General features: G+C 39.9%; 1 protein-coding gene across 1 annotated transcript in view; it reads left to right on the top strand.

Moving 5' to 3' along the window:
* astn2 (astrotactin 2) overlaps positions 1-21,747 on the top strand; it is a 244,812-nt gene extending 223,065 nt beyond the window's left edge. The window contains exons 19-22 of the mRNA XM_030742268.1: positions 690-831; positions 17,231-17,331; positions 18,324-18,507; positions 21,322-21,747. Coding sequence (XP_030598128.1) covers positions 690-831; positions 17,231-17,331; positions 18,324-18,507; positions 21,322-21,559 — 665 coding nt within the window. The 3' untranslated portion in view covers positions 21,560-21,747. The remainder of the gene's footprint in view (positions 1-689; positions 832-17,230; positions 17,332-18,323; positions 18,508-21,321) is intronic.
* Positions 21,748-27,401: the final 5,654 nt, after the last annotated feature.

The following is a 27,401-nucleotide window of genomic DNA, read 5'->3' as shown; positions in this document are numbered from 1 at the left end:
ACAGTATTTTGACAGCTCTCTCTTTTTTCCATCACCCCCACGAGCACTGGAAACTGATGTTGTGTATGTCTGTGCCTAAATGAACAATTGTGCATTGCTTGCCTTTCATAGCTTGCAAAGTAGTTTTTTGAGAAGCCGCTGTGTTCAGGGAGGTGTCACTATAATAGTACCATGTAAAATAAGTCAAAAAATGAATGAAATCCTGTTTTCTTTACAGTTCCGTAATGTAATGTGAATGGGTTCCTGCCAGTAACAAGTCACATTTATTATAGCCTTGGGCTTGGTGCTGGTGAAATGGCTCCCATCAGACCAGGCAGAGGTGAAACTCACAACACGAGTCAAATGGCACAGTTACAAGAGTTGCATGCCTAAATGTAGAAATCCATTCATGACTAAGCTCGTGTTTTGCACTGTTATTTTTCCTATGTTAAAACATGTGGTGGAACCAAAACATGTGGCATTGTTTCGCAATAGCTGGAACAATAGATGAAATGCAATGTTGAAAGATAAGTTTGCAAATGTTCTGGTTTTTTTTGTTTTGTTTTGTCTTTGCCCCCCCAAATATTTAATAGTAAAGCAGTCCAAATCACATTTCCAAATTTACCTTTTGTAAGAACCTTTCTTTGATTCAGACTTGAATTTATTTTTTCATCATTTTCTCTTTCCTTCCATTTTCATTTCTTTACAAGGTGAGGTTCTGAGCTTGATGGATGATCTGTTTTCTGGTTTGGGTTCGTCCTGTGTTGTTGCTGGGAGGAGGAGTGGAGACCATCCCCACTCTGTGCTATATTCAGTGGTCTTCAAGTGCCTGGAACCTGACAGCCTCTACAAGTAAGTCTGTTCTTTGCCTATGTCTTATTTGGCTCAATGAACTACACCAAGCCAATGATGCTTATCACTGCCAATTAAGATCAGTGAGCAGAAAAATAGTTTCCCAAGGACCCTAAAGAGCAAAAAAAAAAAAAAAATCATCACCATTACAATCAAAACTAAGTTCAGATTGTTTAAAAGAGTAGAAGCTACTTTCAGCTACTATTCACGAGGGGACACCACAGCAGGTAGCGCCACATGTTTGATTTGGCAGAGTTCTTTTACTAGATGCATTTCCACAAATGCCCTTGTGTCCCCTCCCAGGAGGAGCCTTTGCTTGCTAGGTAAATGTGTAAGCCACTGCACTAGATCCATGTGTTTGTATTATTATTTTTTTAATTTAAGGTTTTTTGGTTGTACAAGCACAAAGACTTAGGACCCAGCCTGTTTTCATCCACAGCACGTCAAATATGGTTTTTGTCTAAAAGCCATTTTATCTGTGTCACAGATAAGTACAAGGTGTACTTTGACACTGTGTCACAGCCAATTCAAAACAGATGTATGCTTGAAAAGGACCCTGTTAGTGTCAACGTTTCACACACACTGACTAGGATCACTTTTCAGCATTTAAGTTTATTGTAACCAATAACCAGTTCTTATTGCCTAGACCAAACCACATAGTTTGGAATACCTAAACCTAACCATAAAACACAGAGACCTTTATCCATCAACTTCCCAAACATGACATGAGCCCCAGTCTCTCTGTGTAGGTTTTCAATCATACAAGTCGTGTTAGTCCTAAATGCTTGAGTTGAAAGCAGCTGGACTTCTTTTTTCATTCATCCGAGAGGCTTCTTCATTTCAAAAAACTGATGGGGGGGGGTGGGGGGGTTCAAGTATTTAACCCCCAGCAAGATTGTCCTGAGAGTCGTTGACTCCCCAATTATCATGTGGATCTTTAGGGTCACAAAAACCGGGGTGTGAGTCCTTTGTAACACATTGGCCTACTGTCCCATTGTGTGAGTCACATGATCAAGGTGTGGGTGGGGGTTGAAACCTGGGAAGGGATCTACGATATAGGTGGCTGATAGTTGGTGTCTTAGGCCCCGTTTACACGAAGCCGTTTTCACTGGAAACGGTGTCGTTTTGATGCGTTTCACCCTTTCGTTTACACGATAGCGTTTCAGAAACAATCCGCGTTTACACGATGACATGTGAAATGATAAAAACGATGTAGTTCCCATGCCAGGCCACAAGTTGGTGTTGGTTTTCTCTTTGCAAAGTTTGTTTATGCAAGACACGCATGCGTGGAGTGACACAGTAGGTAGTGCGGCAAATTGTTCTTTACTTACAAAACGGCCAATGTGAGACCTTTTGTGTGGACTGACGATGAGGTTGGATCGCTGGTGCACACAACGCTGAATTACAAAACGGTAAAAACACAAGAAAAGCATAAGAAGTCTGTGTAGATTATCAGTTATCCAGGTCATAGTAGTCTCTGGAGCTTGAAAAAGGCGACTGGACTTCTTTTTGTTTCTTGAAGACGTTTCACCTCTCATCCGAAAGGCTTCTTCAGTTCTCAACCAAATGGTGGAGAGACCCAGGTATTTAAACCCCTGTGGGCGTAGTCCCCTGGAGGTGGTTATGGCCCTCTATTGATCATGTGCTTGCACACATGTGCCCAGGTGTGAAGGGGGCGTGGGTCATATTTAATCAGTGGTTTCAGTTGAAACCAACTTAGGACTCCGCTCCATTGTTTCCTGTGGCCTATTGAGGTCACTGGAACAAAGGTGTGAATGGGGGTTGAGACGTCTGGGAAGGGAGCTCAGGACAGCACTGTAAGCGGGGGAAAGTTGGTGACGTAATCCACCTCCTCTGTTCAATGATGGTTGTTCACAGTGGACATAGATGGCTTCTATCACTCCTCTTTCAAACCATCTGTTTTCCCTGTCCAAAATGTGGACATTGGCATCCTCAAAAGAGTGCCCTTTTTCCTTCAGATGCAGATGTACGGCTGAATCTTGTCCTGTCGAAGTGGCTCTTCTATGTTGTGTTATCCAACCTCACCATTCAGGAGAAGAAGGCCATCACAGCCCTAAGCAAGGATCAAAACATCACCATACTGCCAGCTGACAAGGGGAGGTGCACGGTTGTGCTGAATTCATCGGATTACCACAACAAAATTACTACACTCCTCAGTGACAACAATACTTATGAGGTCTTGAGACGTGATCCGACAAGCAACTACAAGAAAAAAGTTGTTTGCTGCCTGCAACAACTTGAAAAGGAAAAAGCCATTGACCGCCCCACTTACTACCGCCTGTACCCTGGAGAAGCCACTCCATGCATTTATGGACTCCCAAAGATCCACAAAGAAGGAGTCCCACTTCAACCCATTATCAGCAGTATAAACTCGGTCACCTACAACATTTCCAAACACCTCGCCACCATCTTATCACCGCTTGTTGGCATCACACCCCACCACATTGAAAACTCTACAGATTTTACTAACAAGGTCCAGAATCTTGTACTGGATCCAGATGAAACCATGGTGTCCTTTGATGTGGTTTCACTTTTCACTTGCATACCTACAACTGAGGCAGTAGAGACCGTCAGAAGACGACTACAGGAAGACGATTCCTTACTGAACAGAACCAGCTTCACCCCAGATCAGATTTGTGCACTTTTAGATCTCTGCCTTACCACAACATATTTTAAATACAATGATGGATTCTACAGACAGAAGCATGGATGTGCCATGGGCTCCCCAGTGTCTCCCATTGTAGCCAACCTTTACATGGAGGAAGTGGAAAGTAAAGCTCTTGGTTCTTTCAAAGGGATGGCACCTAGCCACTGGTACAGATATGTAGATGACACCTGGGTCAAAATCAAAACCCAAGAAGTAGAAGCCTTCACTCGTCACATTAACTCAGTGGATAAATACATACGTTTTACCAGGGAGGACACCAGAGATAACAAGTTACCATTCCTGGACTGTGCGGTTCTTATCGAGGAAGATGGAAGCCTCAACATTGAAGTTTACCGGAAGCCCACACACACAGACCAGTATCTCCTCTTTGACTCCCACCACCCTCTGGAACACAAACTTGGGGTGATCAGGACCCTACAACACCGTGCGGAAAGTGTTCCCTCTAAGGCAGAAGGGAAGCATAAGGAACACACACACATTAAGAAAGCCCTCAAAACATGCGGTTACCCCAACTGGGCCTTCATCAAATCAGCTAAGATGCACAGGAATGAAGGCCAAACACAAACTACAGAGAATGGGAAGGACAAGAGGAACAACATTGTCATCCCATATGTGTCAGGCTTGTCAGAGAAACTCAGAAGAATTTTCTCCAAGCATGACATCTCAGTATACTTCAAACCAAGTCACACCCTAAGACAAAAACTGGTTCATCCCAAGGACAAACCCACCAAACACAAGATCAGCGATGTAGTGTATGCTGTTCAGTGCAGTGAAGAGTGCTCGGACCTCTACATTGGTGAAACCAAACAGCCTCTTCACAAACGAATGGCACAACATAGAAGAGCCACTTCGACAGGACAAGATTCAGCAGTACATCTGCATCTGAAGGAAAAAGGGCACTCTTTTGAGGATGCCAATGTCCACATTTTGGACAGGGAAAACAGATGGTTTGAAAGAGGAGTGAAAGAAGCCATCTATGTCCACTGTGAACAACCATCATTGAACAGAGGAGGTGGATTACGTCACCAACTTTCCCCCGCTTACAGTGCTGTCCTGAGCTCCCTTCCCAGACGTCTCAACCCCCATTCACACCTTTGTTCCAGTGACCTCAATAGGCCACAGGAAACAATGGAGCGGAGTCCTAAGTTGGTTTCAACTGAAACCACTGATTAAATATGACCCACGCCCCCTTCACACCTGGGCACATGTGTTCAAGCACATGATCAATAGAGGGTCATAACCACCTCCAGGGGACTACGCCCACAGGGGTTTAAATACCTGGGTCTCTCCACCATTTGGTTGAGAACTGAAGAAGCCTTTCGGATGAGAGGTGAAACGTCTTCAAGAAACAAAAAGAAGTCCAGTCGCCTTTAAAAGCATAAGAAGCACTCTTGAATCCGCGAGTACTGTTTATCAATTTGCGCGTGCACGAAAAACTGTGGCCGTCGCAACCATAGTGCACATGTGCGAGTCGACCGTTTTCAAATCACCCTGGTTTCAAATGTTTACACGAGAACGCAAGCCGGTGCGTTTCTGAAACGCTCCACTCTGGACCCCGTTTCCAAAACACATCATTTTCACTCCGCTGTCGTGTAAACACAAGGCCAAAACGCATCAAAACGACGCAGTTTCAAAATGAAAACGGTCTCGTGTAAATGGCACCTTAGTAGGCCACCTCTTCTCTTCAGTGATGGTTGTTCACAGTTAGCATAGCTTACCTCCTTTACTCCTTTCTCAAATCATCTGTTTCTTCGGTCCAAAATGTGAACATTAGTACCCTTGCAAGAGTGTCTTTTCTTCTGTACATGCACTTAAAGGAGAAAGGAGAAAGGATGCATAGAAAACAATTGGTTCAAGTTATTGCTGCTAAAGGTGTTTTGGCAATCTATTAAATCATGGAGTGTGCATAGTTTTTCACAGGATTTCATATTTTCCTGGAAGCTAAGCTAACATTGACTTGGAAAATTTCTATAATTTGTAATTATTAAAATGAAAACATCATCAGAGATTTCACTATGTCACCAAGAGAGCATAATCACTTAAATGTGTATATCATACATTTCTGTGGCACTGTTGTGGGTTTCAAATTACAATTTATCTCATTTTTATGATGTTGAGTATTTTCCATTACCTTAACCTTTATAACCAAGATTACCGAAATACTATATTGTGGTCGTGTTTGCAGTTTACCAAAACAACGATAGGCACATACCAACAATTCCACTTCCTCCACGGTAGGGAACACCTCCTACTGCATATGATATTTTGTTTAAGTGGGTAAATTTTTGTTACCTTCTCCCATTTAACAGCTGGGCTGACTTAACCAGGGATGCATACTTAGTGTCAACACTGTAGAAACTTACATTCTGTAGTGTGCTTTAGTGTTTTAGGGAATACAGAAGGATTCTTATTAAGAAACAGTATTTTTAACTTCAAAGAGCAAATGTACCACAACTGGTGTATGTTTACAGTCATAAAGGCTGTAACTTGAACAAACCATGCAATTGCAAAAGTAACTGTGGCAATGTGAGATGCTGAAGTTCAAGCCAAGCATCAAAATGGTGAGGAAAGGTGATTTATTTTGAACATAGCATGGCCGATCCTTGAAACAGATGGGTTACAGCAGCAGAAGACCACACTGGTGCCACTCCTCTCAGCTAAGAACAGACAACGGAAGTTACAATTTGCACAGGCTTACTATAATTGAATAGAAGATTGGAAAAATATTGCCTGATTTGATGAGTCTCAATTTCCATTGTCATATTTGAATGGTAGGGTCAGAATTTGGTGTGGACAGCATGAAAGCATGGATTCATCTTAGCTTGTATCATCGTTTCAGTCTGGTGATGGTGGTATAATAGTTTGGGAGATATTTTTTGACACACTTCAGTCATTTTGGTACCAACTGAGAATCATTTAAATGCCACAGCCTACCTGACTAGTGTTGCTGATTTTCTCCATCCCTTTAAAACTACAGCATACCCATCTTCTGATAGTTGCTTCCAGCAGGATAGCGTGCCATGTCACAAACTGGTCACAAACTGGTTACTTGAACCAGATCATCTCAAACTGCTTACTTGAACATGACAATGAGTTCTCTGTACTCAAATGGTCCACAGTCACCAGACCTCAATAAAATAGAACACCTTTGGGATGTAGTGGAATGGGGTATTCACATCATGGATGTGGAGCCACCAAAGCTGCAGCAACTGTGTGATGCTATCGTGTCAGTATGGATGAAAATCTCCAAGGAATATTTCCATCACCTTGTTGGATTTATGCCCTGAAAAATGAGGGCAGTTTTGAAGGCAAAAGGGAGTCCAACCTATTGCTAACAAGGTATGTACCTAATATAGTGGCCATTTAGTTTATATGTAATTTGGCCTGTAAACCTACATATGAGGTAAAACTTAAAAAAATAAATAATAAAGTGCCATTCCCCAGATGATAAAATAATTCACTGACAACATTTTTGGAATGCTGATAAAAAAAAATACAATTAAGTAAGAATCTGTGAGGACAACAATAATGTTTGTCTGTGGAACTCCTGCTTCCACTAACAAACACTAGTATTAAGGGCCCAGTTTACTTTGTAACACTGCTATCTTTGTTTAGACATTCTCGGCAGTGTTGTTTTTCTGTGATAAGAGCACAACTTACGTCTGAATTACGTCTGAGGACACTTTTTTGCAGCCAACTCCACTTGTCTTAATCAGGGCCTGATAAGACCTCTAATAGTATTGGCTTGATCGTTACCAAGGCTGCTATGGCCCTAATGCAAAATGCTCTATGAAAAGTTGGAGCCACATTCCAGAAAAATTACATTTCAGAAAACAACCAATGTAATAACATTATTTATGTGATAACCCACTGATACCAAAAAGTCAGATAGTAAAAACTGCATGTGCTAAGCCAGACTTTGTTTCCCTAGAGAACATCTTTCTGCATAATGTGTAAATTTACATGTTGGGCTTCTTTTATTTTGGTGTTGTGTTTGTTTATGTAAGTAAGTGGGTTAATCAAAATGTTATCTCCTGTAATTGCTGTAGAGTGGCATAAAATTTAATGGGAGCTAGGGAGCTTGAGAATAGACAGTAAAAGATGAATATAAAAAAACAAATGAAGAAACATTCACTAAATGCATCCTTTGCTCCTTCTGTTTTTTAGTGAACAACTTGTTGCAATATCCATGCTATTACTCTCTGAGTCACTTGACAAATCCAGAATCTTCTCTTCTTCCCAGCTGCCTTGCATCTTCCAGCTTCCTGCTCAGCTGCTTCTAATTGCTCCAGACTATTTAAGGCAGCGTCTCCAGACACCTAACCTGTTAGGCACATTTTCTAAATTCCTCTGTCATCCTGTCCATTCTCTTGCCAGCCTGAATTCCTGAATCAACCACTATATTTCAGCTTTTCTTTTATCTTGTTTCTTCTCTGATGGAGTGCCAGCGGCACCTGCCCAGACATAACCGCTGATCGCCATTAAACAGCACATTTAAAAACAGCTCAACTGCTTGCCGTCTCAAGAAATAACACAGGTTAAAGTGGAGCCGTAGTTTGTCTCTGAATGTATCAATAGAGAAAGTGTTTTGCACTGTGTTGGGTTCTTTCACAGACAGTAAACACTACTTTGAGTTCATAGTTATATCTTTTAGTGGAACAAGATGAGCAGTACAGCTTATATTTAAGACTCAGGGGTACACTTCAGCTCACTGGAGAGCGTGTCTCCGGAACTACATTGAGACCGCCCCCATGACATCATTCAGAAAGGTTAAATGTCAAACTGATTATATTACACCACATCCCCCATACATTAAAGTTGAAGTGAATTTTAGCTATGACTCAAATAAAATAACACATAGAAGATTCCAAATCCACATTTTTAACTCCTTTCTTCCACTAAAAAAATCACCTTACCTTTAGTTAGTATCACAGGTTAAGTCTCTGCAGCTTTATTATTTCTCTGTGTGGCCATGTTCCCATGACACGAGGTGTGCTTGAGGGTTTTGCTCAGACCCTGACTCCACAGAGGAGTCCAATTCTGGTGGGTGCTCCTGTTAATTCTCACCCTGTGACTCTGGTGCTGACATTGGCACAAAATGGTGATGATTTCTCCTCAGTGTCCATTGTAGGATGGTGCACTGTTGTGTATGGATGTCACTATGCCTTACACTTTTACATCTGAGATCCAAATATGGTCTCCTAGTGATAACTTTGCAAGGTCCCTTGCTCTGTGCCTCCTATTGAAACACTTGGCGTCCATCTATCTTTTCACCATCTCCTTGTGCTAGAGTAATTGCAGGCTTGGGAGAGCTGGCTTCATCCTCTCTGGAAGGAAGGCAATGCAGTGTTCAGGCGATGGCACATGACTAGCTGGGCAGGGCTTTAGCCATTACTCAGACGTGTGGGCTCGATGAGGGTCTCTGGACTTTTTAAGCAGATTTTAACAGTTTGAACAGTACACACTGCCTCATTGTTACTTTGACTGTATTTAGCTGTATTTAGCTGCTTGTTACATGCCCAAAGCCATAGTCAACCACAAACTCTTTCATTTCATGTCCAGAGAACTGTGGTTCATTGTCACTTGTAAGTGTCTTGGGGATGAAAGATTACATCTCTGGATCTTAATGGTCAGATCTGAGCTATTTCTGTGAATCTAGAGAAATAATTGACTATTAGCAAATAGGTGCTGTCCCTTAGGGTGAACAGATCTGCACCGATTTTTTGTTAGGACCTGTCTGGAAATTTTTTTGGTTTCAGAGGTTATTTTACATTTGCCCTTTTTGGGGGCATACAATGCATTTGAAGACTAGCTCACCTATCTGACTGTTTAGTCCACACTACCACACTGTCTGACTAGCACATTCGTCACATTCTACCAGAGAATGTGGAGAAGGCCGTAGGAGAAGGATATCATGCACACCTAGAACCTCCTTCTTAATCCAGTAGTGTTTTACCGGTCCCAGTAACTGTTTCCTGTCTGGCCAACCCTCCACATAGAACTTCATGAACAGTGCCCACACACAGCTGTTAACTGAGTTCAGATGGGTATCTATCACTTGTTAGGAAATTAACTATCACAAACGCGACATAGATATTATTATCTTCCATTAGACTGCTGTTAGCTTGTAACACCACCTTTGAGCAGGGAGTGAAAAGGAGTGCCAGCCGTTGTGAAGTTTTTCCAGGTGTGTGTGTGTGTGTGTGTGTGTGTGTGTGTGTAATTGTGTAGGAGTATCTCATTAAACGCATCTTAAATTATTGCATCCGTGGTGGTAGTAAGTCCAAACCCTGCAGACCTAGGAGAATAACAAGAGGTTTTTGGTCTGTCTCTAGATTTAAAAGTCCAAGGATAGAATCACTACACTTCTCACAGTTCAAAGTTAGTGTAAGTGCCTCTTTTTCCAGTTGAGTATATCGCAGGTCTGTCAACAACCTGAAAGAGTAAGCAACTGATGAACAAATCTCCCCATCTTTTTGTAGCTTCACCACCCCGAGCCCATAGGATGAAGCATCAGCTATTTTCAGTTGTTTGTTTGGGGTTTTAGCCCCCAAGATGAAGATATTATCCACATGGCAGACAAGATCTTCTAGGCCAGCAGTTAACTCAGTCACCATTCTGTTCTGGAAATGTTCTGGGGCAGATGTCATGCCAAAAGGCAAGTGGTTAAAGTGCAACAGTCAAAACGGCCCCCTATGAGCAACCACTTGATGACAGTGGGAAGGAAAAACTCCCTTTTAACAGGAAGAAACCTCCAACAGATCCAGGCTCAGGGAGGGGAAGTCATCTGCTGTGACTGGTTGAAGAACAGCCTAGGCCTATTGCAGCATAAATAAATAAGTACACTAGGAACCACAAGTAAGCCAGCAGTTTGAGAGCGAAGTGCTCTATTGGAGGCATATGAGGTCTTTGAGACAAGGTGGGGCCTGATTATACAAGGCCTTGTATGTAAGAAGGATTTTAAATTCTATTCTAGAAGCCAGTATGAGAGAAATATGCTCTCTCTTTCTAGTCCCTGTCAGTACTCTCGCTGCAGCGTTTGGATCAGCTGAAAACTTTCCAGGGAGCTTTTAGGACACCCTGATAATGAATTACAATAGTCCAGTCTAGAAGTAATAAATGCATGAATTAGGTTTTCAGCATAACACTGAAACAGGAAGTTTTGCTCAAATGCAAAAAAAAGCAGGCAATAAGAAACAATTCTGTGGCTTTGATTGATTTGTGGACAGGGTCATCTGATGTGTGTCCAAATGTTGATGTAATGGAAAAGCAGAGTAAATATCTAGTTTGACACCATGTTTCTAAGATTTGTAGGGCCGAGTACAATAACTTCAGTTTTATCTGAATTTAGAAGCAGGAAATTATTGTATATTTCAATATATATATATATATATATATATATATATATATATATATATATTGATTAATCAAAGATAATCTCGATTTGTGAGATGTCCCACTTGAATGAGTGAATGTGACTCATCTGCCGCAGTATAGCATGACTCGACAGGATAGTGCTAGCCTTAGCAAGTATGTCAAACCATGCACTGACTGCACAAAATTGCTTTTTGTGTTGAAAGGGATGATGCATTTCAGATTTAAAATATGTGGCTGGTAGAAACTAGCTCACCCAACAAAATGATCACTTTGAGTGTGTGAGATATCATTCACTGTATTCCTGATGTTCCAGTTTCCAGAAATATCCAGTATTTAAAAGTGAATGACTTTTAATGGGGTGTTGTCATTATTACTTTGGACTGTGGAGTCTTTGTGATCTGCAAATGAGCTCATTCAGAGCTGAGCTAATTTTTCTAATTTACATTAAAAGGCAAGGCAGTTTTATTTAGGGCTGGTACAACAGTCTAATGCCACTCAGACTGGAGGATTTCAAAGTAATGAGATAATATAAGCTGACACAAATTCTTCAGGCAATAAGAAACAATTCTGTGGCTTTGATTGATTTGTGGACAGGGTCATCTGATGTGTGTCCAAATGTTGATGTAATGGAAAAGGCTTTCCCTACTGCCCTGGCTCCTTTCAGCATGCCAAAAATACTGCCCTAATTGATCCTCTCTCACTATCACATTCTCTCACTCGTTCTCCCTTGTGCTGTCTGAGCTTTCTGTCTTGTCATCTCTTGTTCATCCATCTCTCCACTGTCTCATTAAATTAGAGGACAATAGTTACTTTAATGGTAACATTGTTAATTTACACAAGCATTAATCTGCCATTTGTGCACTTCATTGTTTGCTGAGCTTTCAAAACTATGGCACGTGGACAAAACCAAGCCCCTTCCAAAGAAGCCATGTGCAGCCAGACAGGCTTGGAATAGATGTGAGAGACACTGAATTAGAGATAGGGGATAAAGAGGGCTGTGCTATATGCAAGCAATGTGGAGAGAAAAGCAAAGAGACAAAGGAAAGTGCCTCTTGGAGGTATGGGGGAGATAGTTGTGGTGGTTTTGTATGTCTTGCCAATTCTCTTACTTGATCATTTGACATTCTTGTCTCAGACCAGACTGTGGTCAGGTCCTTTGTTTTCCCATGTGACCTTTATTATCACCGAGTGCCATTTCAGGGTTCAGACACTATACTCTATCCTGTTAAGGTGATTTTTACTGCTAGTATTGCTGTGCAAAAAAATTAGATGCATTACAAAACTAAATACCGTGGTCTATTGTTATTGTGAGAGATGATCGTAAAATAATGTAAAATGTTTTTAAACATGTTCTGTAAATCTGTCTGTAATCCCTTGCACATGCTGTCTTTCTCCACAGTTGATCCTCCGAGAGGTTTAATCTTTTGGCTTAAATGGTTTTTTTAATGTACATAAAAGTCTCGTAATTGCTGTGTAGGTTTGCAAGGGGAAACCTTATCATTGATCCAACCATTTAAACAATCAAAAATAAGAAGAATAATCTTGTAACATCAGATCTCAGATCCCAACAAAACTTATCAAATTGTCTTTTATTTTGTCATCCTCCTGCTCCCCTCCTCCACATTGTGATATCCATCTGCATGTTGTGTGGCCACATAATTTAAACTATGTGAGTGTTACATGCTGGCATTGTTTTGCTGGGCAGAGGAGCCAGTGAGGTCTGTGCATCTTTAGTGAGGTTCTTGGGGAATACCACATCCACCCTGCTGAATAACAAGACCAGACGAACTATGTGAGCAATGTCCAAACAGGTCATGTTACAAACAAAACAATCATTGACAGCAGTGGAACTGATCTCAAAACACAGCACATGAAACAAAACCAAATGGGCTTAGAGAAAAATGCAACTTTTATTAAATCAGTAATATCCTAATTTATTTATTTATTTCATGTGTGTCAAAACAATTAGCACTGGAATTCCATTTCAGTTGCTCATTTTGTTTTTGTTTTGTGGTTTTCTTTTTTTTTTTTTTTTTTTTTTATCATTCTGTTGTCTTTACAGTGGTAACTGTGAACAAACTTCTGAAAGCTTATTCTATAACTCTTTGCAAATATTTCTCAGTACTTAATTCACTTTTTTAAAACCTGCCCAGTGAAAACAGTGCTTAAAAGAATGATTATTTTGATTGCTTTAGATTCCTTTCTTTGAAGAACAATCTGACACAACTGGATATTATTTATGCAGTCTAATAGAGGACAGCTTTGTTAGTAATACTGTAGGTGATGACAGCAAACACCAACACCATTTACCCTGCTCAGCCACACTTCTTTTTTTCTTTTCTTCTTCTTTTTTTTTTTTTAACTATTATTCTAATTAGACTTTTGTTCTGATTGAATTTGGGGTGTGCAGTGCTAGAATTGTTCTTGATACTAAAATATGTCCTGCACAGTGTCATTGCCACAAAACTCACAACTTACAGAATCTTCTGCATTACAGCAGACTAGAAACAGTGAAGAAGGGTTAGCTTGCCTCAGTCTAATATTTATAAACAGATCTGCATATAAATTTGAAGAATCTGTAAGCAAGGGTCAAGATTTCTGGTATTTTAAGCAGGCTTTGGTTACGTGCAACTATTTGGTCTCTGTGGAGTGCAAAGGACTAACTCTACTTGACGAAATTAATTAGAAGTTACACACCTTATTTTATTGTTTCTGTTTCCTGACAATTGTGACCAATCAGCAAACAATCACCCAGTACAATCATACAGTACATTCACACAAAACAGTCATATGAAAAATAAAGTTTTTAGAGAACTTTTAGCATAAGCACACCCTTACTCTTTCCAGAAAAATTAAGATGATAAATACCAGCCAGGTGCCGAGTACTTAACTGATTAGCAAATATGACTACCTGTATAAAAGAAGAAGTTTGGGCCATTTGCTGGTCTAGAGCATTCAGGTGTGTGCTAACACAAAGCCACAGTCTTCCAGTGAGCGGTCATCACAGCAGATTCACCACAAGGTCAGACCGTACAATGCTCACAGAAATTGCAAAAAAACCAAGAGCTACATTGTATAATTTACAGGCCTCAGTTAGTATGTTAAATGTTAAAGTTCATGATAGTACAACTAGAAAAAGACTGAAGAAGTTTGGCTTGTTTGGAAGGGTTGTCAAGAGAAAGCATCTTCTCTCTAAAAGAACATGGCAGCACAGCTTAGGTTTGCAGAGTTGCATCTGAACAAACCAAAAGACTTTGGTTTGTTTGGTGCATAACTGCAAACAACAGTCAGGACCCTTTCCCCAACTCGAAAGTGCAAGGACGCAACCCTCTTGTCCACTGGGAGATACCCCAATGTATAGGTGACGAGCCAGGGGGATACAAGAATGCCCACTCCTGCCAACCGAGGACAACTCCAGACTGGAACAGGGTATAGCCCCTCTCCGGGAGACTGGTTCCATATTCCAAGCCATGTGTTGAGGTGAGCCCAACTATATTTGGCTGGTATCTCTCAACCTCACACACCAGCTCATGGAGCTCAAAATATGGTGCTGTGCATTATGGCCAAACATATTCACTTTGGTCTTGTCTGTCCAAAGACTTTGGTTTGTTCTCAACCAGAAAAATTACATTCCATGTCCTAGTAATCAGCCTCAGCAGCCGAGGATCAGCCTTTACAGTGCCTCCTGGCTCCAGGGCAGGGATCCAGTAACCCTGTCCTGGGAAGGGTAAACTGGTCCCTTGATTCCTCTGTGGTCTTTTAATCGAGCCAGGGAATGCCCAAGCTGGCAGCAATTGATGCAGCCAGCCCCTGACAATATAACCCTTGGGATCACAGGAACACACAACGATAAGGTGGTTATCAGTCTGATGTCACCATCAGCAGTTTGGTCAAGCAGCTCATGTTCTTGAGAGACAGAGCTGATATCTCCTGGTGGTTCACACTATGGGTGGCAAGCTACTATACGTGTCACTTACCAAACCAAATTCATGGGACTCCAGCTGTCAGCTTCTCATCCAACCTGATCCACACATCTCAGATTGGACTCAGATACTTCCCTGTAAAAAGTAGACCAATCCAGTCCTCACATGGATTTGTCTACCTGGATCATTCTGGGATAGAGCAACTTCTTTCATTCTAACTGCCTAGCTGGTGCTTATATTCTGCCATTGCCAAGTCTTTTGAACCTTTTTTTTCAGCTTCCAGATCTCTCCAGTGATCCCCCTCTCTACCTAGAGCTCAAGCAGGTTTTCATGCCATCACATCATCCCTGTGATGGTGTATTCAACCTCCTGCCTGGGATCATCATTCCTAAAGGATGCCTCTATTTCTGCTTAGTGCCTGAAGGAGAGGAAATGCACAAAAATAGTCAGTTAATTCCAGCTTGTATCATCCAGCCCTCTTCCACTCTTCTGGGGTTGTCTTTCCTTTGTGGAGAAGAAGACAAGTCATGGGCAGTGATGTCAGAACTCAGCAGTGGCAACAAGGTTCACTCATGCCCTTTCTTTTCCAGGAAACATTCTCCAGCAGAAATCAGCTATTGGGAACTGGTGCATTAGCTGGAGGGAACTGAGCAGCCGTTTTTGGTTTGGAGAGATCATAAGTACCTAAGGTACATCTGTACCATAACTTTGTATCCTTTCCTAGCAACCTGGTCCTCGTAGTTTGACCTTTCTGTTTATAGTGCCACCACAGCCACCTGTGTGTTCAGAATGGTTACCCAAGAGGTTAAAAGTTAGATGAGGTAGGCACCGGAAGTTCCAGGAAGCTGCCCAAGTTCCAGTAAGCTACTACTTTGAGCAGCTCTTTGTTTCTCTGCCACTTCATTCCCAAGTTATTCAGTGGTGACAGACATCAAGACTCAAAACTGGGATGTAAGAGACAAAGAGGATGTGAGAGAGTTTACTGCTATCTGTTCAATCTGCTTACAGAGTAAACCTTGTAGTCATCATCCTGTGGATCTGTTCTATGCCCTTCCTACCCCTTTGTGGACATGGTTCCACATTTCTCCTGACTTTTTTGTTGGTCTTCCAATCTCAAAAGGTAACACAGTTATTTTCTCTGTCAGTGATTTCATAGCCTTACCTAACCTACTCTCCGCCAAAGAGGTTTCTCGCAGGTCTCTCACCTTTACAGTATGTTTACAGTTATAAGCCTTTGCTCTTCCCAGAACTGAAGGAGTTGTTTGTTCCTTTAGTTCAAGCCCTCATTTGCAGGTGCTACCTTGCCTGGAGGAAGGGTTGGGCAGCCCAGAGCCAGTTGTCAGAAGGATATTAGAGGCAGGCCACTGACACTATATGCCAGTGCCTCCTATTGGACAGACCCAGAAGTCTGGATATCAACAGGGCTGACCAAGGGGGGCAGCCCTGTTGCTGTCTGACTAATCTTCCCCCAGACCAGGGGTCGGCAACCTTTAATACGGAAAGAGCCATTTGAACCCGGTTTCCACGGAAAAGAAAACACAGAGAGCCGCAAATACTAGCAGTAGCGGCTACCACGAGTGACGCGTATATTGAGAAACAAAAATAAATAAATAAATAAATAAAATGATTTTATTTTAATATTTCAAGATCACAATAATGTTCCAATTTAGAACGACAACAAAAAATGAACTGGCAAAAATAAAATGCACTTCAATTGGATACTTATAATTTACTTCCGCAAGCCGCACAGAGCCGCAGCTTAAGCCTGAAAGAGCCACATGCGGCTCCAGAGCCGCGGGGTGCCGACCCCTGCCCCAGACCATAAGGATTCACCCTACATTTCACATGTCCAGAACTGAGCCTGTAAAGTTCAGTCTACTGGTTCCCTCCTCTAGACATGCTCCAGTCCCCATTAAGTGGGAGTCAGTATATACAGTCAAGCACCTTCTGGTGCGGAAGAAAGAGGGGGCTGTTGATATCTGGTCAGCTGGGTGGGGTATGATCCAGATGCCTCTTTAGAAGAAAGGGTACATTTCCTGTTTTATTCTGTAATTACACACTTTGTTTTATTGCTGTGAGTTTTACTTCCTTTCATTAATTGTTTTTCTGTCAATTTTCAGTATCAGTCAAAAGTTTGGACACACTTACCCATAACTATGTAATTAAGTGAATGCTTTCTTAAGTAATGGGCATATCAGGAGAGTGTAGCTGACAAGAAATTTCAATTTTTTTGTAAAGAGAAATTTTGCCTTGTGTGCATGATTTTCTCTCTTAAATCAACATTGAAAATTATATTTTATTTTCTTTGGTGACAGGACTTCGATATATTGAAATGGATGAAGACTTACTTACAAATGATAAAGAAATAATAATAAAGTTACTTGTGTTACTTTTTTTTGGTCATTTTCAGGTTTACTCTCTATGCAGTGGATAGCCGAGGTAGTTACTCCGAATCAAGCTTTGTGTCAGTACGGACATCTTGTCCAGTGGTGGATGACACACGAGCTGAAGGTACTCTCACCCATCACTTTTTCTGACTGTGCTTTCATGTTTTCAGCTTTATTTATGCTTATATTTCTGTCTTGCACCTCTTTCACATAATCTTCCTTTACCTATGCAAATACTTATTTACCTTTCTGCATACTTTGGTCTTGCCTATGTGATGTGCAAATCATGATTGCTTATTATGGATAGCATGATGTAAAGGTGCACTCCACCAATTTGTAAGGTCAGTTTAGTTTACTAATCAGACCAGGCAGAGTTTGTCAAACAAAATAATTCAAGAATCCAAAATATGGGAAGTAGAGTGTCTTGGAAGGTAGGGCCAGATTTCTGGACAGACTCAGTGGGACAAATTAGCATGAGGCTGTAATCACAAAAAAATGCAACAACAAAGTTCTTTGGGTGGGTGGCTGCTACCAAAAACACTCACATTCATGAACACTATGCTGTATGTTCATTTCTATAATGACTAACACAGTCTCCTAAGAGCAGCACAAATAAGTAGATCCAACAAGGAAGCAAGTAATCTACTGTACTAACCAAAATAATTCAGGCTAAAGAGAGGCAATCAATATGTATTGAGATAAGAGCAAACTCTTATATTAGAAAATGCTGGGGACTGAAAGGGGTTTTGGAGATCAAGGTAAATGTGCTCAGGTGGAGCTCAGGATTTATCCAGAGAAGGACTGTTTTACTCCACTTTATAAACCTCAAAACTATGTAACACAAAACTTTATTCTCCAAATTTTGGGTCTGAATGGGAAATTCCTACAAATGAATGTAAAGTAAGGTAGATGACACATCTGTCACAAAATTGAAAGTAGTTTTTTTCTAATGCTGAGCACTAATAAATCTGCTCCATAGAGTCTAAAATTCTGTATATTTTTATGCATATACTCTTGCATGTCCCCCAAATTGCAGTAGAGTTTTCACATAATTTTATATTCTTATTTACTCCCCCCCCCCCTTTTTTTTTTTTATCCATTTCTTCCTCCTGACAGAAATTGCAGACAAGGTGTACAACTTGTATAATGGCTACACCAGTGGCAAGGAGCAGCAGATGGCCTACAATACACTGATGGAGATTCCTCCTCCACTTCTATACAGAGTCCAGCACCATTACAATTCTCATTATGAAAAGTTTGGAGACTTTGTCTGGCGTAGCGAGGATGAGCTAGGCCCCAGGTGAGAAGATCTGAATGTGAAACTAGAGTTTTTAACTGTGTAGGCTTGAAAGATGTTTCATATATTCTCATTTATTTTTTTTTTTTTTACTATTATCCAAGGATTTTAGATGTAACAGATGTTTTATTTTCTTGACAAATAATCATTATTTTTCCAGCCTCCCAGTAAGGCCCCCCCACACATACCAAATCCAGAGTACCATTGCACAACATGTACACACACAGACTTCCAAACTGCTTCTTCTGGAAAGCAAGTGGGCAAGGTCACCATAAAAACTTTGGGGTTACAGTTGCTCCTTACATCACCATGGTGATGCAAAAACAGTGTTTGACAGCCAAGCCAAACACTAAATATGATACTCAGCTAAGACCCAACTCAACTTCCAGCTCAGTTTCCTCTTGTTCTCATAAAAAGTTCATCTGTGTCTGCACTATACCACACCGACATCCTCTCACCCCTGACTCGGTTTAAAACCGTCACCCCCACTGATAGTTAGAACAGACAGTGTGACTGTATGATGACATGAAAAAAGAAGCTTATGAACCAACAAAACTGAAAGATGAAGTATAAAACAAAAAGACTGATTTATATAAGTCTGACAAGGCAGTTGGCCTAGCAATGATATTAGCAACATGAGGTCTTAAGTTACAGCACAATGTTTTGGTTTATCCACCCCCCACTGCCTGAAAGTGCTCCCTTCAACCCATAAATAATATAATAATTGAGGGACTTCTGCAGGAAGATTATGCTTCTTTCTGATTGGTGAAGGGGGGTGGGAGGCACAGGTTAGCCACTGGGACTTAGAATGGGAATTGGAGTAGTTGGATAGTGTGTTTGTCTATGTGTGTTTGTGTGTGGGCAGCTGTAAGGGGGTGGAGGGATTTTGGATGAGTGAGTGTGGATTATTTACTGCCTGAAGTTGGCAGGGTTGAGACTCGTTGTGGTAATTTACAAGAAGGCTCTATTGGTGGTTCCTTTTAAAAGGTAACAGCATGGCCAAGTGAAATGTAAACTCAGTCAGCACTCTTCCAGTAGCTGAGAATCCCCCCCCCCCCATATGACTTCCACTGTTACAGCAGTCCCTGTGATGATTGTATTTGTACATTGTGCAGTATATGGTTAATGTTTTCTTTAACCCTTACCGTGACCACAACTATTATCTTATACTGCAGTGCAATTTCCTGAGCTGGAATACTGCATGTGTCATAATCAGTGCTTAAAAATATTTTAGTTTAAAATGCATAAATGTAACTTAGTACTTAGTAGTTGCTGTAGTTGCAACATAAAATGTGTGTTCTTGTTTTCCCTTTTTGCTTTCTGTTTTATTTCTCATAATTGAATGGGTATTTTTTCTTTTTGTCCTTTTTTTTTTTTTTTTTTTTTTTTTTTTTTTTTGCCCTGAGCCACGTGCTTCCTAGTCAGCCTTGATAATGTGTTTGGTATTCTGTTGTTTCAGACGTAAGAATTTAGGGGAAATGAGAAAATGCCACCCCCACCACCACCCTTTCAGCAAATAAGTGAAAAGGATGTCTGTACTCCTTGCTTAACTAAAGACAGATGTTGATGCTCAGCAGGCACTGCTTTTCAAAACAAATAGAATTGTGTTTTTCTCTGTACGGGTTTTCTTCATTTTAATATCCATATATATATATTTATAGTGTATGCATATGTGTGTGTCCACATGTGCCTGTGTGTGTGTTTAAAAACATATCTTGTGTAAATTGAGCTGACCTAACACGGCATATGGCTCAGTCATGGTTTGAACTTCACCTCCAGATTCTGAACTTGGAGACAAAATTCTTTGTTTCACTGACTCTAGGCAGCTGCATCTGATGTGTTGTTAAACAGAACCAGTTAAACAGAACCATTGCATGTCGTACTTTTGGCCCAGACTGGCAGAATGATAGAATGACAAGAGAGATTCAGATAAAGGCACAATCCTGATTTTTTTTTTTTTGTTCTGTTTCTGTTTGAATGCATTTCTTAACTTTTTGGCACATAGATGAGTTGAGTAACCCATCTTACCTTGTGCATGAGGTGGCCCAGTCAGTGTTTAGTTTAATCTGTCATCCAACCACCCATTTTCTTCCGCTAATCCAATTCAGGGTTTTTTTTTGTTTTGTTTTTTTTGGGGGGTTTTTTGGGGGGGGGGCTGGAGCCTTTTTTTCATTCAAAACATGTCTTATTAGGACAATATAAGGCATATTTGTGTGCCAGCTAGATGAATCTATTTCCATTATGAACCCAATTAATTTTGTAGATATTCTCATTCACAGCTGCTTGTTAGTTTGTATGAATGACTTCTCTTGAGGCTCTGTAAAAATCTTAGCCATGCAACAACAAGACAAGCATGTGCATGATTTGAGATGTGCTTTGTAAGACATGAGTCCAAAGTGTTGTTCTGTGGACTTTATACAGATTTTAAAAGTACAACAAAATTGCCATAATGAGTTAAGATAACGTATTTGCTGTTGTTCTGGCTAATTTACATGTAACTATATAACTTGGAGAGACTCTAAGAAGTAACCAACGGTCTCACATGGTGTACCTCTGCTCTCTGCTGCTAGCTAAAGTCTTGCTGCTAGCCGCTTGCTCACCCAATGAATACAGCAGCAGTGTGCCTACAGTGGGAAACAAAATGATGTTGTGAATCAGTGCTGTCTGTGTTTTGTTTTGTGTTTTTGTTTTTTTGTTTCAAATCTGATGTAACAATATGAAGTGAAGCATCATGATCATTGTTATGAGTTAGAGGGATTCCAGGTGGACAGGTGAAGTCCGAAAATCTTATTTTTGTGATTTTATCTTTTTCAATAGAAAAGCCAACCTGATATTACGTAGGGTGGAGAAGATTAGCCTCTATTGCCGGTCCCTCCTGCGCAGCACCCACATCCAGAGCCGCACCGACACCATGGCATATGTCTACTGCCGGAGTGAAGAGGGACGACCTCCTAACAATATGTGGCACGGCTCTTTACATGACAGTCGCACTGCCTGCATGGAAAAGCTCATTTCTGTACAGCGTAACACATACAGCAGCACCAAACTCCGATGAGACAGGCGTTAAGAGATGAGCAGTACATCTTTTTTTTTTTTCTGCAAAATTACATCACTGATTGATGTACCTCTTCAGTACACTCTGCAGCAGGGGCCTCTCACTTGACGGTTGCATTTTGCAAGCCAGCTGAGGCTAAAAGAAAAAAAAAAACTCACAGGACTTAATTCACTGGACATTGTGTTAAAGCTACCGAAAACATATTTTTGTGTGGCCTACTTTTATTATAAGAGAGAAGATTGTTAAAAAATCCCAGGAACTGTCATATTTCTCCAGTGATGCCAGTGATTGCACATATCAATGAGAGACTGCAGAGTGAACATGTAAAATATCATTCAGACAAAAGAAAACTGTTTGGCTTAAATACTTTGAATGTAAAATCATAGTTCCTTTTTTTGGTGCTTTGAAGCTTTCCTGGAACACTTAAAGAAAAAAAAAAGAAAAATAAATATCCATAGTATAACTCATTTGCCTTTACTACCTTCATTTGAAAGGAGAAACTGAACTGTGTTAAAGCCAAAATCACTTACTTGTTTTTAAGGTCACGTTAATTAAGAATACCAACACTTTGCTTCAGGAATCAGTAAGTGAGAAACTATGTAGTTAGTCTTACATGACATTTGATTGATTTACAGCAAGGACTTGTATGGTAACAGGACTGATAAATAGGCTGCTACTGCTAGCCTAGTGATATTATGCAAGACAAAGCAGGTGGCATTCAAACATTATATCCAGAGTTTTAAGTTAGCTTTAATTTTATTGCTGAAATGAATGAATCATTTTGTTGTATGACTTTTTCGCACTGCAGTACCTATAGCCATGTTATATTACTTAAGTAATATAAGAGTTTTAGTATAAAGAATATTGATACTGGGGTGGTGGATGAAATCAAATCTTATATCTAGATTTAAAACTTCTGCAAGTTCATGTAATGTGTTTGTAATCTAATGATAAGTTATTGCTTGTGACTGGAACACAACTTGTCATCAAATGACAAATTGGAAATATATGAGACACAGAGAAAGGAAGCACTATTAGTTGGATCATATTCACCATATGGTGAGAATCAGGTCTAAACTAAAACTGAATATGGTGTCTGGCTTTTAAAAGTTCTGCCTTTATAGCAGAATTTATTAATTGTTAATATATTTTTTTGTTTTGCAGGTATAAAATACAACAAGCGTGATAATAAAGCAGTAACTTTGACCAACATTTTCACACAGTAGGAAAGTGACTGTTGATCCACATGTAAACATAAGGTACTATACACTGAAACCTGAGGAATCAGTGACTGTATTAATCACATGTGGTCCTTTTACTCTTCTTATTTTTCAGTCCAATAACATATCTTCAAAGCCATGAATATTGTTTAACTGAAGACAAACAATGCCTTTTCAATATGTTCATCTCATGTTGTATGAATTGTAATAATAAATTATTATATTGTAAATTTTCAATTGTAAAAACAAATATCTCTGTATTATTATGTGGCTTTGATTGTCTTTTTCTGAAGAATGTGAATATTAAAAATGTGTAGAAAATTAGAAGACTTTTCCTTTTCCACTACAACAATTTAGATTTAAACTTGGGTCTCAGACAGTTGAACATTTGTGAAGCACCTATTTTTTTTGTCTTTTTTTTTTTTGCCACACCTGCAAATAAAATGTTTTCCTTGTGTATTTGATTTTCTGTAACGTTTCCCCCATTTTCATTTTATTGGTTATTTCCCACCTGGTAGTTATTTTCCACCTGGTGCATGATTGTACTGATGTAATTAAAAATGCTTTTCTTTTGACGCACATACTTTTCAGTTAACATCAGTTTTTGGTAACTAATTCAATCCATTCAAAACAACAACCAAAAAAAAAAGGAGATTTTGATGTGTCACAATAACTGTCACCAAGTCATTACTGTGACTGATCGCATAATTGTCACAATTTGGCACAACAAGAAGTTAAAAGCCTTATTCGTGTTTGATACTCTCACACGTCCTTGTTTAATCTTTCTCATATTGAAGTGTTTTTCGATTATATCAGTAGAAACCAAAGAACAGTATCTTGTTTCTCAAACTTGAAAATGTTAACCAGCATCCAAAACCTGTAGTGTTTATGACTTCACTTTTAGGTGTTAAGTGTAAAATTTGTGATTCTACAAGGTTAGGTTATGGTTGTTGGAAAATATTGTATCTTTTGAAATATCTGCATTTATTTCATATATCAATATACATTTCCCTATTAGTTAATATTCTTCCATATGGTGAGAGAGAGTTTTGAGGGTGTTAGTCTATGTCTAGACCTTCAATTTATGCCCAAAATAAAGTATCTCAACATGTGTTTGAAGGATCACCATGAAATTTTACGTCCACAGTCATCAAAACACTTCGACGCCAGTGACTAAAGATCTACAGCATTTTTCCTCCAGGTCCTCCAAAAGCCTGACTTTGGATGCTTTGAGTGTCATATCTCAGGAACTATTTGAAGAATTGCAATGAATTTTAGGACGCCATCACCCAATATTTTGTTTTATGACAATGTTGATTGCTGCATACACCATGGATGAGTAGTCCTTCCTATTGTACTTTCAAATCCACTTGGAGTTGGCCTAAAGGACGCAGATTTGATGCAGTGTAGTGTGATGTCTGCCTGACAAGTCCACCCAAAAATTGAAGGGCATGGCTGATGTTCACTCATAGCCTAGTCTAGGCATCTGTCTTTGAATTGCTTTATTACATTGGAACAAGAGTTTCAATAGTTGAGTTTTACATTGTGCTATATTTCAAGTAATTAATTAAAGTTAGGTTGGAAGAGTATGCAGTATAGACCATCAATAGCAGTATGTATTAACACTGAAAATGTGGTGTTTTATAGTTATTGTTTTCCTAACTAAATGTGACCCACATAACTAATGTGCCCCGCCTGAACTTACATGGACCTCACAGGAGAGACACCCATGGTATGCAAACCACTACAGTAAAGTTGCACAATATCGGAGCAATAACTGGATCACAATTAATTAGCATGAAAGGAAAATGAAGCACTGATGAAAATGGCTGTAAGCAATTGTAGAATAGAGTGGAATGCTGTTATTTCTCAAGTTTTACCCAATTTGCTATATGGACTAGCAGAAAAAATATTTACATTGAGTTGGAGAGGAGGAAAATCAGTCACTGAACTAGCAGCTATCCCCATATGAATTACACTAATTTATATCATTAACTGAAGGTCTTCATGTGAGCTGCTGGGAAGCATTTTCTTTTTCCACCTCCCTCGACAAACTATTCCTTTAAGCTCAGATCCAGTTTCTTTCCAGTCATGCAACATTAACCACACTTTAAAAATCAGTAGTTTGATGTGCATTCTCACAAATTGGGCCATTAGGGTCATTCAAGTGCCAAGAACACCACTCACATTTCCATGGCAATGTATCAATACAGGATGGAAGAATGAATGAGAATGAGTTATATTTTTATATATATATATATATATATATATATATATATATATATATATATATATATATATATATATATATATATATATATATATATATAAAAATACACACACCACTTTGGACTTTACCTTCTGCATCTGCTCCATTTGTTCCTTCAGCCCCTAGTGCTTCTCTAACACTAGGGAACAGCCCTAGTGCCCCTAGGGGGCTGTTTCCCATTGCTGCTTCTTTCTGATATTGCCGTATGCTGGAATTGCCACATTTGGTTGGTTTTCAACCTATCCAACCTATCTTTGTTGAAATGCTTCAACTAATCAATTGCATGAGGAAATAAATAAGTCAAAGGATTTGAGGTGTCCCTTGCATCCTTTCATGTCAGACCAGCCATTTTCAAGTTTGGGCAGAGCAGTGTAAACCCACAAAGCACTTGACAGTAAGTCAATGTCACACGTACCCCTGGCATACAGGTTGATGTCATCCATGTACAGGAGGTGGTTGATGGTTACTCCAGTTCTGAATCAATACTAATATTTACTCTTAGTGATGAGCTAAGAATGAATATGTTCTGCATAGGGAGTTGAGGACTATGCAGAACAGCAACAGGGACAGTACACCTTGATATATTCTGCACTTGATGATGACCTCTGTGATTGCTTTGGAGTTGGCCTCCAATCAGTCGAAGGCTGATCTTAGAGTCCTTGTACTGCCTTATCAACCAGTAGCTGGTGCTTTGACCCTTTGGTGTTATTTTCAATGGCCTTCTAAGCTTTGCCTATCTGTTGACTCATGTGCCTACTCAGCTTCATTGATGAGGAACTTCCATGTGGTGGAGAGGCAGGTAATCGGCCAGTAGTTTGATGGTGTCATACCATTGTGTGGATCCATCACGATCAGGATTGTTCTGCCCTGTGTTAGCCAATTGGGGTGAGTTTCTGCTGTTGGCAGCCCTACTTATTTGTGCTGCCAGGCATTCATGGAGTGCCTTTAGCTTCTTCAGCCAGTAAGTGTGAATCATGCCAGGTCCTGGTGCTGTCCAACTCTTCATTCTGGAGACGCACTATTGGATGTCTGCTTTGCAATTTTGATTGGTTCTTGTTCTAGAAGATTGCTGTGGTCTGCTCTTAGGCCCACCAGCAACGTGGCCTTGGTGTTGTGTGACATCTCTTTCTTCCAGCTGATTTTCCAGTCTCAGCTTTGGGTGGGTCTGCCCTCATATTATTGTTTCTGAGAACAGGTAATTTATTCTCCCAGCCTTTGTTTCTGTGGTGTATCTATTGAGTCAGTATTGCTGTCATCAGACAGAAGTGAGCTTTTCTGACTCATCAACCCGTATCAGACTCCTTTCATAAAGTTTTACAGCCTCCTCCATAGCGCATAGTTGTGGATGCTCCACAGCTGCATTATGAGGTAAACAGTGCACATTATGCCAGTGTTTGAGGGGACTCTGGGGGTAAAAAAAATTGCAAACTATTTAATTTTCACATATTCCTTTTTTATTCCTGATTTATTTATTGATATTATTAAAATGTTAAAATGAAGTGTGTACAGAAACATTTATATAAACAAACAGTAGTAGATACATGCCAACCAGCTGCAGCTGCTATGAGGTACAGAGGGTTATAATCATATCATTGTACAATTATAATATTGACCCTCATAATTTCCTTCATTTTCTGTTATAAATATATACAGTTTGCTATGAATGTATATACTTTATATAATTTAAATATATACGGTTTCAGATGACTGTTAAAACTTTTTTCTTTTTTTTAAAGTTTCCTCGAGGCTTCTCTTGAATTCTTTATACCCGATAAAAAGAAAAAATATGACCTGAATGAATGGGCTCTTTTTTTTTTGGTGGGGGGGCTTGTGTGTGTAGGCTTGCACTAATTATGACCACCAGCGTGTGACAGCGTTTGATGGTGGACGCTAATTTGGGTGCTTTTGGTGAGGTAGCAGGCATGGTTGCTCAGTCTTCCTTAATCTCGTGACTCTGGGCTGGACTACAGTTTCCACAGGTTAAGCAGGTTATTGAGGTACTGCTGGTGACTATGCTTATAGTGTGTGTGTGTGTATGTGTGTGTGTGTGTGTGTGTGTGTGTGTGTGTGTGTGTGTGTGTGTGTGTGTGTGTGTGTGTGTGTGTGTGTGTGTGTGTGTCTGTCTGTATGTAATATATTTAGAGGCTCTACAATCATAGAAAAACTGGTTTAAACATTTACAAAATTAACCTTGACACATTAAAAAACATTCAACTTAAAAAAAAAAAAACAGACCACAGACCTCCGGCATTATGCTCACTTTAACCAGTGTTTTATTTCTACACAATAAATGACAGCAAAATGAACATGATACTCATCTTTATGACTCTTTCTTATGAAAATATAGCACACA

The sequence above is a fragment of the Archocentrus centrarchus genome, chromosome 12 (assembly GCF_007364275.1).
Source record: "Archocentrus centrarchus isolate MPI-CPG fArcCen1 chromosome 12, fArcCen1, whole genome shotgun sequence".
In the NCBI taxonomy this organism is placed as follows: Eukaryota; Metazoa; Chordata; class Actinopteri; order Cichliformes; family Cichlidae; genus Archocentrus; species Archocentrus centrarchus.
This window is presented reverse-complemented; position numbering and strand designations above follow the sequence as displayed.